The sequence below is a fragment of the Mastigoproctus giganteus genome, chromosome 12 (assembly GCF_048544385.1).
Source record: "Mastigoproctus giganteus isolate SK-2022 chromosome 12, ASM4854438v1, whole genome shotgun sequence".
NCBI classification, from domain to species: domain Eukaryota; kingdom Metazoa; phylum Arthropoda; class Arachnida; order Uropygi; family Thelyphonidae; genus Mastigoproctus; species Mastigoproctus giganteus.
The window spans coordinates 75535069-75555039 of record NC_143586.1 but is presented as its reverse complement, the minus strand read 5'-3'; the positions used below and the strand labels follow the sequence as shown (position 1 = coordinate 75555039).

General features: G+C 38.2%; 1 protein-coding gene across 2 annotated transcripts in view; it reads right to left on the bottom strand.

Moving 5' to 3' along the window:
- LOC150077203 (cell adhesion molecule Dscam1-like) overlaps nt 1-19971 on the bottom strand; it is a 275287-nt gene that overhangs the window by 88554 nt on the left and 166762 nt on the right. For both annotated transcript variants that reach the window (XM_090386702.1, XM_090386703.1), the window contains exons 4-7: nt 13314-13463; nt 11500-11793; nt 8598-8867; nt 3467-3874 (exon numbers count right to left, since the gene is read on the bottom strand). In XM_090386702.1, the coding sequence (XP_090242828.1) occupies nt 3467-3874; nt 8598-8867; nt 11500-11793; nt 13314-13463 (1122 nt within the window). The remainder of the gene's footprint in view (nt 1-3466; nt 3875-8597; nt 8868-11499; nt 11794-13313; nt 13464-19971) is intronic.

Sequence of the window (19971 nt, the reverse complement as noted above, 5' to 3'; positions counted from 1 at the left end):
AGCACGTTTTCTTCTCCTTGATTTCGTATTTTTCATCCAGCAAACAGGCAAATCGTCCATAGAATACACACAGATTACAGACATACACTGTAATCTGGGTGTATACCCTCAACCAGCTTTTTATAAATGTCATGTGATATGTTCCTCCACTCGGCCTTTAACGCAACCACCAGTTCGGCCTTGTTCTTTGGGCGAGATCGACATGCACGTACCCGACGATCCAATATATCCCAAAGATGCTCGATAGGGTTCAGTACTCTGGGATGGCCAATCCAGCTTTTCCACACCCATGTCCTCAATCTACTCTGTTACGACCCGAGCAGTATGGCATGGCGCTTTGTCTTGCTGGTACAGGTATGGGTCTTCCCCGAAGTATTGCCATAATGTTGGAAGTGCATAATTGTCCAGGCTGTCCTGGTATTCCACAGCATTCATGTTTTTTTTTTTTCGATAACGACTAATGGGGATGAAAGAAGCCCCATACCATGCCACTGCCTTAACCAAACTTAATTGTTGGGAGGATACAATCAGGAAGGAATTGTTCCTCTGGCATTCGTCACACCCAGGACCCGCTATCAGACTGGTAGAGTGCGAACTTCGACTCTTCTGTCCATAGGACAGTTTTCCACTGCTCTACAGTCCAGAATTCGCTCTCGTTACATCATGTTAATCGGCGGCTAGCATTTGTTGAGGTGATAAATTCTGTTTGAACGTGTCATCTTGCATCCCACTTTTGCAAATGTCTGTTCAAAGCCCTGTGTGTGTATTTATAGCAGGTTCTATGGCGTTTTGCATGCATAGGACCTGTTTGCCCATCCATGGAGGGTTGTCGCGATATTAACGGTAGGACAGTGTATGTATTATATACTGTGCAGCATGGTCTAAGTCGCTGATGTGCCTAAAAATACTACTCCAAAAACATACAGTAGCAAGATATATTAATAGACGTAGTTGATATACTAAATTAGAAAAAAAAAATTCAAAAGGCAAACTTATCCATATTTTTACTGGCTGTGAAGGCATTCGTTGCAATACTCATTGGCATGCTCCAAGAAAATTTTCTTAAGAGACGAATGCCATCAGTTTATGTATCCGCCACCCATGTTACTTTAAAATATCTTAAAGAAGGGAAAAAAACAAACATTCCACACTCATCCAAGCGTGTTACATGCTTATGATTCTGGTAGCTCAAATGTCGTATAAAAAAGTCTGTTTTACGATACTCCCAAACGTTCCCCATCGCTGAATTAGTCCCTAAGGTTTTTCAAATAGTAAATAGTTCCAGGGATCACTAAACAATGATTCGAACAGATGGGACTTCCATTATGGTCAAGACAATGAAATTGCTTCCATACCAAGTTGTACGCCGGTTTCCAAAAGAGAGAAAGCATCGCCATTAGTTATTCGTTTTCAAAGAGAAACGTCGACGGTTTTCATCAAATCGTCACTTTAAATAAAGAATTTTTCTGTTTATATTCCGAAACGATGACCACAGTAAGGTCAAAAGAATTCGCAAGATAAAGAGAAACAAGAACATCGCCGTATTACTAGTCAAGAGGGCTTGAAGCTCGGTCACTCTAAGCGATTGCATATTCTTATCCTCACGCTTGACCCTTCGGCTACGGCTTTACGTTTGTTCAGAGGGCTAAACGGCTAGTTTATGAGCCCCGACAGGTTCGGGTTTCTCTTTTTCCAGTTGATACACTTATTATATTTTGAGGAATTTGGGCTATTATCATAAAAACTTAAGATTATTATGATGGTCACTATGAAAAGGCAGTCTTTAGTTCACTTTCGGCTGGCCCCCGCAGTAGCACAGTTGATATAATCACACCCTTCCCATACCGAGTGTAAAAGATCTGAGCCCGAATTCCGCCAATGACTTAAGAAATTTTTATGCGGCTTTTCAGAATGTTGCTGAGTTAGTTGGTCTCAGGCGAAGTAGCACAATTTTCTTTTATCCTTTATCCAGGAAAGTTAGTTTTTCTTCGCCCAAGAAACAGAAAAATCGACCACAGAACTCACGCAATTTACAGACATATCATATATGGTGCGATATGGTCAAAGTTGCTGATGCGCTAAAACCCTGTAAACAAACTTCTGGTTGGAGTGGGGAAAGATCTCTGTTGTTTGGGAGAATCTTGCAAGCGTATCATCGCTTTTGCTACTGTCAGACCATACTCAGCATCTTTGAAGACAGTCACGATGTCGTTATATTACTCCATGTTCGACGAAGCTTACTTAGATTTTAATGGTCAAGCATCCAAATTCCAAAATTAGAATTGTTGTACATTAACTGAAGAAGTTTTAATGCTTTTTATCTTCTCAACAGTATAATGGAGGATTTTTTTATTGATTTCCAGCCGTAGTGCCTTTAAATGATATATCTTTTAATAACGTTCGTGTATTAATATTAGAACTCGTTTATCACTAAACCGGACCATATTTTATAATTAGAATAAGATCGCTGAATGGGCTACAGAAAATGAACTAGCGACTCGCAGGTGGCCCGTGGGTGCCATGTTTGGAAATCCAGAATTACAGACACGGATTAAGAAAGCATTTGTAGAGTTTCTCTGGTCTGCGGCATTAACGTTGTGCACAAGATTGTCCTTGTCGATTTTAACTACTCCCTAAAGAAATCTGGTTAAAATTTACGGCCGATCTAGACGTGATGCATCCTGCGCTTCAAAGGTCGTTACAAACTGCAAAGAGCCAAATGCAGCAATAACTCCAGGTCCATTTATCCCCGATCATACACAAATCCTTTTAATAAATACAAACTTTTCCAAAAAGGAAACTCCTAAGTTGAATCCAGAATACAACGAGATCAAAAAGGTCTATAACAAAACTATTTGAACAACCGACTAAGTCCCTTTTAGAGCTTTTCTCGTGGAAGATCTCAGTATTGTCGAATCTGGTTTCTAAATGTCTCAATGGATTTCCTTTGTTCACAAAGATTATTCAAAAATCCTATTTCTCATGCGCTAAACTGTAGTGGGGCGTATACCTGACGAACTTATTAAGAATAAATAATCTTTCCGTACACTTTAAAAGAACTATTCTGTAAGCAGGAGCCCTGACATCCATCCCTGGGAAACGTACACAGCGAGAGTTCCATCATCAGTCATGTGGAGCGTTCAGCAAAGCCATGCGAATGTCGATCTTAATTCACTTAATTCAAGGCTGTTCTAATAGCCAATGTCCCCTGTCCCAAATCTTTTGTCCTTTCTCGATTGCTTCGCCATTACTCAAAGAAAAGCATCTTCCAGGATCTATTGCCTCAAACCTTCGCGAAGAGAACACGCATTACGTCATGGAAAAAATAAATCACGTGTTTAATCTCATTCTCCCAAACTTTTATAAAATTTACACATTTTTAAGTCCGCGCTACAGTTTGGGAATTTTTACCAATTAATGGACAATAATGAAATAAAAACATAATTAAAACCAAGAAATGCATTACCTCTTTCCCATAATATTTTGGATATGGGATATCCAGAAACCGGACAGTGAACGAGAACTGTATTTCCTTCCAAGGCTGTGACGTTCTTCATCGGTCTAATATACGGAGGTCCATACACGTTCAATTTCGCCGAGTGTCTTATCTGTTGCACAAAGTTCTCCGCTATGCAGGAGTACATTCCTCCATCCTCTATACTCACGGAAGTGATATTCACATAACTGTTCACAGATCTTTCGTCGCTCACATAATCCCCGATTCGGATGTGGTAAGCTTCCGGAACCGGATGTCCGTCTAGCGTCCATGTGATCTGAGGTAAAGGAGTTCCGGAAGCGGAACACTTTAATGATATTGAGGATCCGAGTCGAAAGGCTTGTTCGGGAAATGTGGCTGTAAACACTGGAGCATCCTCTATAAGTTGGGTATGAGTGATGAGAAAAGATTTTCATAATTTCAAATAGTTTAATTAATTATAAAGTATCTAATGTTAACAAGTTATAAATGTAAATTGATTTAAAGCAAAATCATCTAAAAAAAGTTGTTATAATAGATTGCTCACAAATTCAAACCACGATGACAAATTGTAATAATTGCTGTAATTAGTCAGCAAATTAACTTATTAATAATGCTTATCAAAATGGATTGATTGCGAACTCAAGAGTGAAAAAGTTCATGAACAGGGGAATAATTGATTACAACGATTATGTAGAATTGATCATTGTTGTTTATATCCTTTCCTTTAAATTAAAATACGAATATAAAAATAAAATATAAATAAACAATAAAAATAAAGAAAAAAATGAACAGACGAAAAAAAAAAGAAATTGTAGAAGAACCTAAGTAAGTATTAATAAACCAAAAGTAAATATAAATAAATTATCAGTTTAATATCTTTTAATAGCAATTAAAAATTTCAGTTTTGTTTTCAACCGGATTCGGTAAAAGTCTAATTTTGTTTAATCTTCTTCGAATACTGAGACCTTCAAGTTCAATTGACCATAGGTGTAAACTACACCCAGAATACTTTCATCATTTAATTATTACTTAATCTCGTTCATAAATATACAATCACTGTCATTAAACAAAATAAACACAAAAATATAACATAAAATAATCACAAATCTGGACTAAATTTCAGAAATACAAAGTGACACTTGGGTTTCAATCTTCGTGACCAGCAACATGCATCAACCAAATTAAGTTCCATTTTATACTACTTCGGGTAATCGCTTCTCAAAAACGTTTGCACAATGGTTTCAACACGAACATTTCTAATTTCTGTTTCTATTACGTCATGGACTTTCCATCGGACACTTGAGATTTTCATCGAGTAAAACAGGTAAATTGGCTATAGAATATAATTAATCACAGCATGAAGGAAAACGGGCAATTTTAAAAACTCAATGATTAAATAAAGAATTTGCATTTTCCAAATTACACATATTCCATCTTAAAGTACATAGCATATAATTTATTTCTTGAAGATGATATCCACGAAGAGTCCACTATCTTTGCGCAGACATTTTTTTAACATTCCACGCGTAATTTCCCATGACGAGGCACAGCATCTCCAAAGGAATTTAGGCAATTTCTTCTCAATTCCTTTTTTGGCTGTACTGTGGACGATGATAGAAGTGCTCCAAATTAAAGTTACATGCTGATAGATCTGCGGACCTTAGGCCAAGAAATGTATCCATTCCTGGCGATGATAATGTGTTTATGCAAGAACAATCGTGCGGCAACCATTGACACCCTGGCCGTATGAGACTTCGCGCCATTTTGTTGAAACCAACTGGTTTCATTAACTGGAGGAAACCTAGTAGCTAGTTCATCGGTCGAAATAGTTGCAATCATAATACCATAACGGCCTGACCTCACAATTGCAACCCTTCCATTATCCTCTTCAAAAAATATGGGACCAATAATGCCGTGAAATGAAATGCACACCACATTCTTACTCGACCACTATGAAATGGCTGTTGGTGGAATTGGCGTAAGTTTTCTTCTGACCATTAACAAAATTTTTATTTAGATGAAAGTGACCTTCATCAATGCATAAAGTCTTCATCACGATCCATTTGACATTCCTTGACAAAAAATGTATGGGTAAGGAGATCACGAGGTTTTACTTTTTTTAATACTTCAATATTCATTGAAGTCCTGGTTCAATATTCATCATACTGACTTCGTATAAGAGCGGTCCTGGCACCTGCGATATTTTCTGGTGTACGGGCGCTTCTTATTCCATCGAGAGGCTTCTTTTTTAGAGAAGAACAAAGTTACGTACCTGTGTTTGTAAGAAATTAATGGCATGAGCAGATGGTACAGGATCTTAACGCTTAAGATAAATGGTAAATAAACATCAAGAGGACTTGAACTTGTCGTTGGTTTTGTAAAATTTCTTGACGCGAAAGCACGTTGTGCTCCACTCTGTTATTCCATGGTTATTAAATGGCACATTGTGGACAGAAGTATGTTTGTGTCACGCAATCCTCCCCCAAAAAAAAACGGATTTAACATCGCCTGTTTCCATACCCCACGCTGTACAAGTGAGTCACTTGATCCCTAGCACGCCAAGTTTCACTGAACATCAACTAAGTTCTGTAAAATAGTTGAGACACCACAGTGTCCAAAAATTCTGGCCAAATGATAACCGAGGGTAATTTAACCATGGCCGAGGGTTATTAAATTTTATTTATGGATCACTTGACATAAACTTCACATTTCAACTTTTTGAGGTAATAATCGATTATTAATATGCGAGGGGGTTATCTTGGGTCAAGTCGAGTTAATTTCGCTGTTATTGGATGATCCTTTTCCTCTGCATAAGATCTGATGGGTCACCATCGTTGAACAAACCTCAATCAGTTGCTCCCATCATCGATAAAATTAACTCAAGCAATTTATATGCGTGATACGCACCGATGCTTCGTGGTTAGGGTTACTTTAGCGCTAATCTAAAGAATCCAGCATAAAACCCTTCCATCGCCATTCAATAATCTGCAGAAAATGGAATGAAGAGAAAAACCCCTTCATAATTATTCTTTAATCTCATCAGACATCGTCCATCTTGCCCCAAAAGACAATGGAATATTTGCCAGGTATTGCATTTTTTGATTAGTACGGTTTCGTAATTTATAGAGATTTTCATGGTCCACATATCACCGAGGTAACTGAAATATCTTTCCCAACTGTGAATTGGTTCTAATTAAAGAAAAATGCTATAAGAAGAAGACGGGAAAGATCTATCGAGTAAAGAAATTAAAGCAAACTAGAAATTAGTATTCTTTACGGTTCAGTAATGCGGGAGTAAGGAAGAGGAATGGCATAATTAATAGCAGGACTGGAATCGCAGCTGTTACCATTATGTAGCAAAGCAACCAACTGTAATGCTACGTAATAGGCTGAAAACTACTTTAATTTTTCATACTGGACTTCAATGAACTGTTGTATCAGCGAGGATTAATTAAAATTATTCGAGCGCTTTACAAGTAGATGTAGAAAAGAAATCTTTGGGCATTATATTTGAAAAATGTTTTCAAAACGTTTACTGCAACTTTCACCTGAATATCGTTAAAACTATGAAAGCGGGTCCACGATAAATGTTGCGAAATTCTCGAGACAGCATTCTTTAATAGGAAGTTAATTGCATAAGAGGGAACGGCTTGGTACACAAAGAAACACGAAGAATAATTAATTTGCATTTACCCACTTCTTATGAAATTACGACACTCTCGATACAGCTGAGAATAAAGGAAGACGTTTGAAAATGTCATTCGATGTGATAAACTGTGTATACACTGCCCTCAAAAGTATTTGGAAACTACTCCGATATTAACAAATAGAACCAACCGTATGCACAGTAGAAGCAGTAGTAAAAGTGTCAAGGGAACACCCCAGATATCACTGGTAGCAGTCAGTATTGGTCACAGTACAGAGCTCTCGGAATTTTAAGGACATTGGCGCATTGATATTCAAAAATTACATGAACAGAATCATTTACGCACTCCAACATTTGAGATTTGTAGATTAAGACGTTATGGAGTTTTTTTTTTAAATAAATTGTCATATTAGTTCATCTGCGTACTTTGTGTTCTATGGCCGATTTGCCTGCTTTGCTGGAAGGAAAACCAGAGTTTCCGTGTGGAAAGAGGTATCTACCTGAGAACGACTAACACAGTCACGGAGTGTAAAAAGCCCATAAAAGTTCCTCGTGGCATTGACCAGACTGGAATTAGGGCCTTTTCCAATCGGAGTGGAGAGAACGGTGACGATACCATTGTTGCTACTCGCGCAGACAGACGTTATGTAATGATAGACATGTAGAAAAGCTAAAAGACAGACCGTGGGATTGGACTTTGCTTAAAATTTTTGTACCAAATCAAACGCCTTTGAAATTCTTAGAGCTATAAAATTTCCTTTACTGTAGTAGTCTTCATCTTCTCACAGAGCAGCAGTTTCACCTTTGAAGATCAAGTTCATGGAGCAGAAATAAGGCATCGAGTAGCTTTTGAAAAAATTAAAGGAATACCACAAAGGTTCTTTAAATTTGTTATCACACCTTGATCTGTGGGGTTTAAATCAACAGCAATTCTGCAAATTGCAGCGTCTGGAGACTAGACACCCGCGATGGTCTGATTGAGGTGTATAAGGCTTTGAATGGTTTGAGCAGGCTCAATGCTGATGAGATTCTACCTCTTGCTCAGATTACAAACCCGTGGGGACATAAACTGAAATTGAGGGAAGACAGTTGTTGAATAGATGTGCAGAAATTTTCCTATAGCCCGCGGGTAATTGATTGCTGGAACAAACTTCCATCTGTCGTTGTGAAAGTTTCCAGCTTAAATGAACTCAAGGAAGAACTGGTCAAACTTTTAGAGCGAACACGCACTACATCCTTGAAAGAGTTTAAGTTTTAGCTAAAATATTGCATAGGAGCAGGCATAATTGCTTCGCGATAGCTATTAACGTTGGTATCATGGTAGATCAGTTTCAAAGGCAGCAATACATAAATTTATTTTATTGGAATAAACGTATGAAATTTTAAACTGCTATTTTTAACTCCAGATAATTAAAGATAGGTAAGTTTAAAAATTGGCAAATCATAGAGACCATTAAAAGCATTATAACATACCCCCTACAAACAGCTCGGCTGTGGCTTGGATTGTATCAACGTCGTTGGACACAAAGCATTGATACATCCCCGCATCATCTCGTTGTATTGAAGAAAACTGCATGAGATCTCTACCCAACAGAGATATTCTACTATTCGGCAGAAGTTGCGCAGCATTCTTTATCCAACTGACTGCATGAACAGGATGTCCTGTGATTGTGCACGTGAAAGAAGCTTTTTTACCAACGTCCACCCTTTGCGAGACTGGTTCCAATTTCACTCTGAGAGGTTCTGTAGGATAACACACAATTGTTACATTCATGTAATAATTACGTGCAATATTTTATGTTTATGCTAAAAAAAGTTTTCCTTTTAATATTTGTTCGTTTGTAGAATGATATACACTCCACATGTTCTGAATCTAACAACTTATGATATAATAATAAAGCTATCACGTAAAGTCTTCTTCAACACAGGTACTGATGAAATAATTTTATTACTAAAATAGCTGATATTCTAGTTGTATTTATTTCATAAGAAACGTAAAGTAAACATATTGTGTATAATATACATTATTAATAAAATCTATTAATGGAGAATGCAGTACATCTTAAATAAATAGCAATATACATCTCCACTGGAATAGCGCTTTTCATAGTGCAATACTGGGGCAACTCCTGGTGAAGGAAGAAAATCGACTTTATGTGATTGTGTAATTGGTAGTAAACTTTGTTTCCTCAGTGTTACGTACAGCGTGACTATTCCTTATTTGCACAATTGTTTTATATCCCTTGTACCACGAGGACTTGCTCTAAATGCATTGATATTATTAATAACTTAATAAAAGTACAAGATTTAGGGGTAACCTAATGAAGTTTGCTTTTACGTACAATTTACAAATTCTATTTTAAGTAATAACTATTCCAAAAGACGATACTGAGAATATTTGTTTGATTAGAGAAGAGAAAAATAAGTACAAACCTATCTCTTTACGTGTAATAATCTCTAAGTTTTTAAGTTATTATTATTTTATTATTATCTGTTTATTGCTCTGCTCTAGAGTCACTCTCTGGACAGCAATAAGCTTGGGGGGGGGGGGGTTGATTATTACATTCACAGGTTAAGGCAGGGACATGTGTCCGGGATTACATGGAGCCACATGTGTGCTTAACCTGAAAGGAACATTATTTACAGAATCCCAAACGAAGCAAAATAATATTTGATCAAAAATGCTGGATAAAAAGTGAAGTACATGTACAAAAAAGGTATTTCCTTGGTTGAGGCAGTCCATATTTTACTTTTGGTGGTGTCACTGTGAGTCATAACGGTAGATTTAAGTATGTAGGTGTGCTGTTGGCAGAATTTAGCGAGGTCGATGGTTAGATGTTTATCAAATCAACTGTGTTTCGTGGGAACATGCATCTCAGGGCTTTGAGGTTGCTGAAACTGATACGCAGCGGGAGCCTTGTGTCCAGTTGACTTCTTCCGGCAATTCGGGGAGTTTTTATTAGGTCACTGATACCAGGGACGTCAAGTCGTCCTGTGATTAGTCTGGCCAGTGTAAGAAGGTGCCACAATTCGGCTGAGGAACTTGTTCAAGTAGAGGCCGATGACGAAATAGTTGCAGCATAAAGAGGAATGGGGTAGAGACATCGAAGGACGAATTTCTTGACCAATTCAGCATAGTGCATCCCGGTTAGTTCCTGGTGGCTTGCCCATATAGCAGAATCCATTCTTGTTTTCGTGTTCAGGAGCTGTGCTTGGAAAGTCAGACCCTCATCCCATACTAACCCCAGATCCTTGTGCGTTTTAGCTTTTTTAATGGGTAATCCATTGATAACGTTGATATTATCGTGTGACTTCTACGTGAATGACATTTGAGCTGTCTTTGCTCGGTTAAACTCTAAACAAATCAAGGCCACAAATTGTTCAAGTTAATGGATTTCAAGTTCTTTAATATATTCGTGTATTTTTAATTTTCTATTCAATTATCAATATTTTAATCATACGGTCAGTAGGTAAGTTTTGTAATGATTTAAACTAATGTTAATTCATATTGATGACATAGACACGTATTAGCAGAGTAAGGATTAGAAATTTCAAAGCTGCCCTGTACCACCTCACCTAATTACATACGAAGGCTGTTAATACATTTATGGTATCTACGTCTATAATTTCCTGTTTGAACATGAATCTCGGACTTAAAAAAATATATATGTATATAGAAAGTTTGAATTAAGAAATGTATCCTCACGCTTTTCGTGCAAAATTTTAATTATTCTCCAAATTTAATACTTTCATATAATGTCTTTAACTGCAGAAAAAGTTAGTTCAGGAAAGTTAGTAACTTTTTAAGTTAGTGACTTTCCTGAACAGAGTACTCGATGCTACATCTCGCAAACGCTTCAATCACGCATTTCTCGATTGATTGCGCACATGAAATTTTCGACTATACGAAAGAATTAATTATAGAAAATTATTCGATAATCAAAAGAGTGTTTTTATCTTACTAACTTTTTTAATAAAGTAAACAAATATTACAGATAAATTTATAGGTTATTTCAAGTGTTTTTATTTTATCAAAAATAGTGAATAATAAAAATCAAACAATTTTCATAAAAATTGACTCGTACTGTTTAAATATACCTGTAATGCTCCTTGCGCTGTATAATTAATGCATATGCTGAAGTACATTTTATAGTTATAAAAACTCGCGCATCTATGAAATTATAAATTGAAATTCACACAAGAAGTTTTATCTGAACAGCATTTTTCGCCTTTAAACAAATATTATAAAATACTTGAGCGTATACTTAATTCAACTAAAGATCGCTGCTCACTTATTCTATTAATTATGCACACAAAGCGTGCAGGAACAAACATCAAATAACAATTCTTTAAAAATAATAATTAATTTTTTTACCCGATACCAGCAACTTTATCTCCATCTTCTCCTCTCCGATGGAATTATTGACGACACAAAGGTATACTCCGCTGTCTTGTATTACGGTCTGATCGATAACGAGTAGTCCGTCATTGTTCACCATTCTCTTTCCATGTTGAAGTGGGAGTATCCTTTCTCCATCTTTCTTAAACCAGTAGTATCTGGGAACGGGATATCCCTGCCCAATGCAGGGAAGATAAACTCTTTCTCCTTCCTTGCTTCGAAGTACAAGGTTTAGTTCCGTTATAATTGGAGGCACTGGAGTGTGAGGCTCTGAAATCAGGCAACGTGATAAATAATATGAAATATAGATTTTTCTAAATTGTTTGAGAAATTAACAAAATCTGCCCTTTAAATTCAAAAATCGGAGTTATTTTCACTGCTAACTTTAGTTACAGTATTTATATTAATTTTTGATCAGGTCTCAAAAATCCATGGTTTAATTATTATTAAATGATCAATGCTTCCTATGTCAAGACTTATCTATAGAGTATCTGATAAGTCACTCCACAGATATCTCTCAGATATTTAGAGTGACTATAGAACATCTGTGAGAACTTGGTACTGTGTACTTGATATATGTGCGAGAACATAGCGATTGTTTCTTCCAGTTTGTCCAATTTTCGTGGTTTTTATGGCAAACCCCCTTACTTTTTTCACCCCCATGCAAAACATTATAAGGAGTGAGATCCGAGCTGCGGGGTGGTCATCTCATCTATGCACATTACATCTGTCAATCCATCTCCTTGGAAAATGATTTTTGCAGCCATATATCGACATGACTCCATTCTGCTTAAAGTTAATAATTTCAGCGTTGTCCCACTATTGAAATAACTGGCCACACACGATCACTCAACATTTCGCCTGATCTTTTGGCATTCATCGTGTTTTGCAGAATTGAAGGTCCAACGACTGTGTACGATGTGATTCCAAATAAGACAATTAACTTTGGGTTACTCTTGAGTCTTTTCAACACAAGTCCGGATTTTCTACTGTCCTCTGGCCCACCTTTCGTTCTGCTTCAAAGTAAGTCCTGCAATTTTCCAAACTTCTGTTTCAGTCATCAGGAAACAATTGCTAAATAATGTCTCCATGGTTTTAACAACTACATAGACTTCTATAGGCTCTTTCAAAACATCTCAGTCACAATCGCAAAGTTCTCTGGAGTCCACGAAGTTTATGGCCTTCTAGTTCTCTTCTTATCGGTGACACAGCCTGCTGTTATTAACTTCTTATGGCAATTGTTTTAGCATCCAGTGTTGCATGGACTCCAAATTCAGCCCTCCACCACCTTTGAACTCTTATAACTTTACGCAAACCCTGCGGCAGGCTGAGCTTTTGGCTCTCTGCTGCACATTCAAAAGTGGAGTCATGATTCACCTGTAAATCAAACTATCATTAACTTTCTAAATTGGTTAAAGACTTATAAATATGACCATTTAAAATACTGTTAAATTTTTAGAAACCTTACTGAAGGCTTAAAACGTTAGCAATCTCTGTAAAGTTCATGGACTATGGTGCGCCTCGCTTTTGAATTTCAAGTCTATCAGTCAATATCACAAGCATTATAAAATAGTCAGTTTGGAATATTTTTCAAAAGAACCTAAAAAAATCGTCCCTGTATATATAAAAAAACAGTTTTACTGATAAAATAGATGGCTGATGTCAAATATAAAAACAAAAATTTCTGAAAGCTTCCCAAAAGACAAAGATTTGTTTAGAACAGAACAAAACAAAATTCTTCGCAATGCTTAATAGGAAAGTAATAAAAGTTCGAAAGAGGTTTAACTCACCTCTGACAATAAGTTTCCCTGTAGTTGAACTTAACTTGCTTTCTCCATTTAAACTATTGTGAATTTGGCACTGGTAACCCACAAATGCATCAGGCGGACTGGCATTACGAATAAGAATCTCTCCAGAAGGAAGGACGGTATATTTTTCACCTAAAAACCACAACGATAAAATATTACTTTTTGTTTTCGAATACAGGCAGGCGGTTCCTTTTTTGTTTTGATAAATGTAGCGGTTTGATTTATTCCTAGTCTTAAATTAATACGTTGGTGCAGTTGCGGTTTTACAAAGAAATGAAACATTATTTCCTTGGGAATGAAAAAGAATTACGGAGATGCTTCTGAGGTTCAATCAAAGAAATATTGCTTTCTTGGGATAAATTAGATTTAATTTTACTCTGCAGCTGTTGCCTGCTGCTCCTTCATGCACGCCAGACAGTTCCTATTTCTAAATATTTTAAACTTACCGAAGTCAGGAGATTCTAAACTAATCAACAACCACAAAGCCTCCTTTGTATATTAGAAATAAAAAAGGGGTTTACCAGCAGCATTATGAATCGTCCCCTTTTGTGCAGGTTTGTAATTTCCTATCAAAAAAATCTTTTTTATAATTTAACAATATCCATTTTGAATGTTCTTCAGAACTGTTTATTTGAAGAGGAGGAAGTAAATTATATTATTTTCCCCGTTATTTCTCAAAGTTCTTTGTATATATTAGAAAACAAACATACCAGTTGTCCACATACGCCAGACATTCATCAGCAGGTTGAGAAAGAGAGAGTTTAATCATTTCTTATCATCGTTATAGATCTTTCATCGTGCACCTGTGTAACACGCACACAATGTCCCACTGCAGGGACTTTATCCAATAAGTGTAGCGAAGATTGTTGTGGAAGGTCCATGACACATACAGGACTGGAACATCCAGTGCAGTTGCTCAGATCGTTCAGCACTTCAATTCTCTCTGTTTCTTGAAATATTCGCAGCGTACATGTAAAAGCTACATTTCCAGTGGCCGATATTGCCAACCCCTTTCGTACAGTTGATAATCTCTCTCCAAGAAATATTAACCGTTGTGTTTAACGCATTTGGACACTGCAATATCCCTAAGGATACTCCCATGAAGCTTCTGCATGGGAGTATCCTTGGGGATATCGCAGGGATACCCCATGAGCCCTCACATTGTGCTGAAAATTTAAGGAATGGCATAACCTCGTAATCTGATAAGCTCTCTTTCCTTTAACGTATTTAGCAAAATCACCTGTAAATGAGGTACTGGCTCCCATTAAGGGATAAATGACAGGTGCCATTTTTGCCTTGTTTATTTGTTCTAAAAATTAAACCAAATCAAACACCCGGTTTCTCTACCTACATATTAAGTCATCTTAATCTCAAGAAGTATTAAAAATTCTTAAGAATGACATACAGATAAACTAAACAATAGCTGTCAGTCTCATGTGTATCCTCAACTGTATATTGCTCATGTTTACATCTAATTCCAAGAATTTACAGTCACTATGACAGAAGGTATGCCCCAGGTAGGAGTACCTTCAACAATTAGCTTTTCAGCTTTTCTACAACCACCAATTTAAATCACTCCCAACGTCAATCAAATGCATATGATTTAAACCTTTCACACGTCCAAACACAGTGATGACGTACAAAAAATAAATCAGGACGTCAGTGAATTAGTGAAAATCCTGGTTTAGCATTTCCAGTTCCCGACCTAACTATTAATACAAAAAATCCGAATAAATGACATATTCTCCAGAAAAAAGTCCAATCCAGTGGATATTGAAACTCGAGTATCAAAAGTCGGCTCTCCCAAAGATTTGGAGGTAATCTTTCTCAAGAATCTTTCCTTACCTGTTTCTATGCTTATATGGCGAACAAAATTTAAAAAGTCAAATGATTAACCAAGAAACAATTACGATACTTAACACACTAAGCATCACATGCAGGAAATTCCGTTATCTTGCTATTACACTTTCTGTAGTGGATATGGGATTCTTTGAGTGATATTAATAATAATAAGATTCTTTATTAACATAAATTTTATACAATAGTGATTCCTTACACAGAAAGCCAGAGGAATCTTACAAATTCGTTGTTTATACAAGTGATTTTGTTTTATAATAGAAAAAAATATAATAATAATAATTAAATAATAATTAATAGATAAAAGCAAAGATGATAATCAAAATGTAAAAATGAAGTAGTAATTACAGCGAAAAAGGATTACAAGTTGAGCAGAACATGAAATGACATCGGCTAACTAACTAAGATCGGCACTTACATAAATGTCCTTTACAAACAGCAAGATGGGACAAGATGCCATCGCGATATGCCTTGTCTATAGTCCACAGGTCGATGTTGAATGAGTTGAGAGTATCCAGAGTCACATATGGGAAGTGTCTCTTGAAATTCTGTAACCGCTGGAGCCTTGAGCACAAGGAGCGGGTACTACGGAGACGTCTGCCTGGCAAACGCCAACCAACCGTGTTCCTGATGTTGATGTGATCCTGCTTAGCTGACCACAGATGAAGGAATGACTTTATTTTTAGCACATGGGCTCTGTGGACTATGGGCGTATATTGCAGGTTGCAGCAGAGAGTAGATTTAGATGTTGTGTAGATCTGGTGCGACCACAAGTTGGCCCACTTCAGCACCCAGAATTCGAGGCCCCATAGTTTCCTGAGGCTGGTGGGTGGTGCCGCCGACCAAACTTCCACGGCATAGGAGAGTACACTACAGAAGTAAGTTGCGAGGTACTTCTTGATTATTTGCTTATTGTGCGTTTTGCACAGATAAATTTTCACTCCGCAGAACGCTCTCAGGGCTTTGGAATACTGAGCTTGGATTTGTTTTTTATTGGTTAGGTTTGCATCAAGGATCACTCCTAGGAATTTGACACTGTCTGTCGGAGTCAGGACATTAGGTAGAGAAGATGCAGTATCAGCAGAAGTCATCCAACTTGGCGCAAAGATTTGATAGTTTGACTTCTCTGGATTAACTGACAGGCCAAAAAAATTAGCATACTTACAGAATGTATTTAGGTAGCTGTTTACAGATTCAGAGGCAGTTTGTCTTTCTTGTGAAGGACCAACATGTCGTTTGAATGGCAAGTATCATTCAATATCATCAGCATACGATAGGAAAGCTGGAATTTGATCCATTAGTGGAGCGAATATTGCTACAAATAGCAAGGCTGAGGGAGAACCACCTTGTGGGATCCCTACTTCGACGCTTTTAGTGACTGTAATGCCATCGCCATTCTCCTAGATAGCAAATTATTGAGGATCTGGAGCATATTTCCGGATATCCCGTAGACTCTCTCAAGTAAGGAAAGAAGGGGTGTGATTTGGACTGAATCGAAAGCAGATTTCATGTCCAGAAAAATGGTGTGGAGATCTTCGTTGTCATTCCAGGCGTGAAGTATTTTCTGTGATAAGGACTGTTGGAAGGTTACAGGAGATCTATTAGGCATGGAATAATGGGTATGTTCGGGCCAATGCGCAAAGATTTCTAGTGCTACATCATTATAGATGCACTTCTCGAGGCATTTCAGGAAGGGAGAGGCAATTGATATTGGCCTGAAGTCAGCGGGTCTTTTTGCACGAGGTTTCTTCGGAACTGACACAACTCTATACGACAACCAGCTTGATGGCACCTGTGGATATTTGAGTACTTTGTTGTAGAGTTGAGTGAGCTCTTTGCTGATGAAATAAGAAGCAATTTTTAGACTAAAAAGAGGTATTGCGTCAATTCCTATGGTGGACTTGTCAGGTAGTGAATTTATTATTTTTATTAGCTGTTCTTCAGAAATTTCTGTATTACTAGAAGGTGAAGAAACGTTAAACGCTTCCTTCTAAGAATATGCTTCGGACACACGGTGATCTCGCTTAAAACGCAGCACATGCTCACACCATTCCTGGACATCTAAAGACAGAGGGGTGCAAGTATGACTTGTGGACCACACACGTTTTCTCCTGGATACCCGGCCGTTCTTCACAACCGTACGTGATTATAGGAGAATGGGGCATACATAGGACTGACTTGCGCTTATTCCTATGGGTGCTGGAAATATTACATTTAGTTTAAATAAGTGTATAGTTGGGCCCGCCTCCTCGTGTCGTGTACGGGTACTGGGAAGCAGCCTTCCTGGTGATCGCTGCTTCCTGGTAGCAAAGCCAGTCTGTATAAGGGACTAACAAGCTGCTGTTGTTGTGGATCTGCGGTGATCTGGCAGCGGTGTCCGCCGATTCATTACCTTTGATGCCAATGTGGCTTGGGATCAATCAGAAATGGATATCAAAGAATGCTCAAAACGGAAACATAATCTCTGCTGGATACGGGTCAGGAATGGTTGAGGATTGTACCCAGTCCCTGATAAAGCCTGTAGTATACTAAAGGAGTCAGTATATACCATGCACCTTTGGTAGTTGTGAGTTTCAATATGGTCCAAGCCTAATTCTATAGCATACAACTCAGCTGTATATATGCTGCATTCTTGGAGAATCTTCCCAGATATAGTACTATCTGGAAAGATAGCAGCAGATCCGACAGATAACGCTCACTTCAAGCCATCAGTGAAGACAGGCAAGAAATCAGAGTATTCGGCTCGGTGAGCAGTATAGAGTTGTTGGTAAACAGAAGATTGCGTGGTAACCTTACTCCAATTTTTGATGGAGAAATCGCATGATAGATGGCGAGCATACCAGGGTGGAAGTCGTTGCCTTGATGACTCAGAAACATTGTTTATCATGATGTTAAACTCTCTGAGCAGCTCTTGGACCTGTATACCAAAGGGACGGTTGACAGTGTGACGGGTGTTGTAGAGAGTTACCCATAGGGGCTCAAAAACGCATGTCCACGTAGGGTTGTCTGGCAGGGATTTCAGTTTAAAACTATATTTTAGAAACAATTGCTTTCGTCTCAGGGACAGAGGAGGCGATTCACCTGCTTCGATGTATAAACTCTAAACAGGAGATGTTCTAAAAGCTTCAGTAGCAACGCGGATGGCTTGATGATGAATTGGATCTAGCCATCGCTGGCTAGATCCAGTTCATGGCACGTTCTCCTCCAGTAAATGGAGAGCAGCGGTCTGTTCCCCATTTATTGGAGGAGATCGCGCGTAGGAGGTTCAAATCCCTTGTGCACTTTGCTTGTAGTTGACATATATGTGGTAGAAATGTCAACATTTTATCAAATATGAACCACAAGAATTTTGTGTCGGGTGCTACTGGAATGGTATTTTGTTCAAGCTTAAGTTCTGGTTCAGGGTGAAGATTCAGTTAGCGACAAGCGTACGCAGACGGTCCTCTATAGAGAGAATCTGAAACCATTAGCCATTGTCCAAGAGTTGATGCAGTTAATGGCATGCTGCAATTGTCTTTCGATAACCCTCATTTTGCATGACTGCGAAAAGATGCCAAAGTCATCTACAAAGAGAGCACTGTTTACGGTTGAAAGAAGTTGTTGAGTTACAGAGTTAACTTAGATGGCAAAAAGCGTAACACTTAGAACTGATCCTTGTTGAACTTCCTCTTCTTGACAAAGTGGCCGAGAGAGGATGGATCCTACACGAACTTGAAAAGACCGGTTAGAGAGGAAGTTTTTAATAAAGATGGCAGTTGCATCTTTATTAAAAACTTTATTAAAAACATCTTGGGATCGCAACTGCCACTGCTACTGCTTGAACGATACTTTGTGATGTGTTTTACTACCTCGTTAATTAGCTCCTTCCTGACATTGGAGGTAATAAACGAGGCAAAATGTCTAAAGGCATCCAAGTCTGCATGATAGAGCTTCAACCGTGGTATCTTAGACTGGTGGCACTGTCTCTCATTGAAAATGATGGGCAGCACGGGGAAGTGATCACTGCCATAAAAGTTTTCTTCAACTTCCAATGTACACACAGGCAGGAGGGAAGCGGAGCAAATGGAAAGATCAACGGCAGTAAACGTACGGGTAGCCGTGTGGAAAAAGGTGTTAGATCCCACATTTAGAAGGGTCGGATAATTCTTTTCAAGCAGTCGCTCGATAATTCGACCGCTTCTATTGATATCAAAACTACCCCACAGAGCGCAATGTTCATTGAAATCGCCTAATAATAGAAAAGGGGGTGGCAGTTGGTTAACGAGATTATCGAGGTCTGCCTGGGGGATGTAGTTCCCAGGTGACAAATAGATGGAACAAATTGTTAAGAGGAAGCCTACTGTAAGAAGAACTGCTACAGCCTCTAGGTTAGCGGTGAGTGGCCTAGCTTGAAAGGGGGTGTGGTTACTCACAAGGATGGCGACTCCTGCGTGGGCAAATCCATCTCCACCTCTGTCTTTGCGAATAACTGAACAGTTACGTAAGTAAAGATCCTCATTTGCCTTAAAATACGTCTTCTGTAAGCAAAAGCAAGTTGGTTCATGCTTACTCAGGAGAGCCTTGATGTCATCATTATTTGTACGGAATCCACGACAATTCCATTCTATAAATTTGAATGTACCCATTATTTAGATTTATTGGGCCCGTCTGGTGGCTTCCGAAGGGCTGAGGGCTTTGTTTTCGCAGTCCTAGATTTCCCTCTCTTTGGAAAGACTGGGCGTTGGCCCGTATCCATTTCTTCTTCTTCTTCTTCCGCAAAGAGTTCCAGGACTGATTCCTCCTG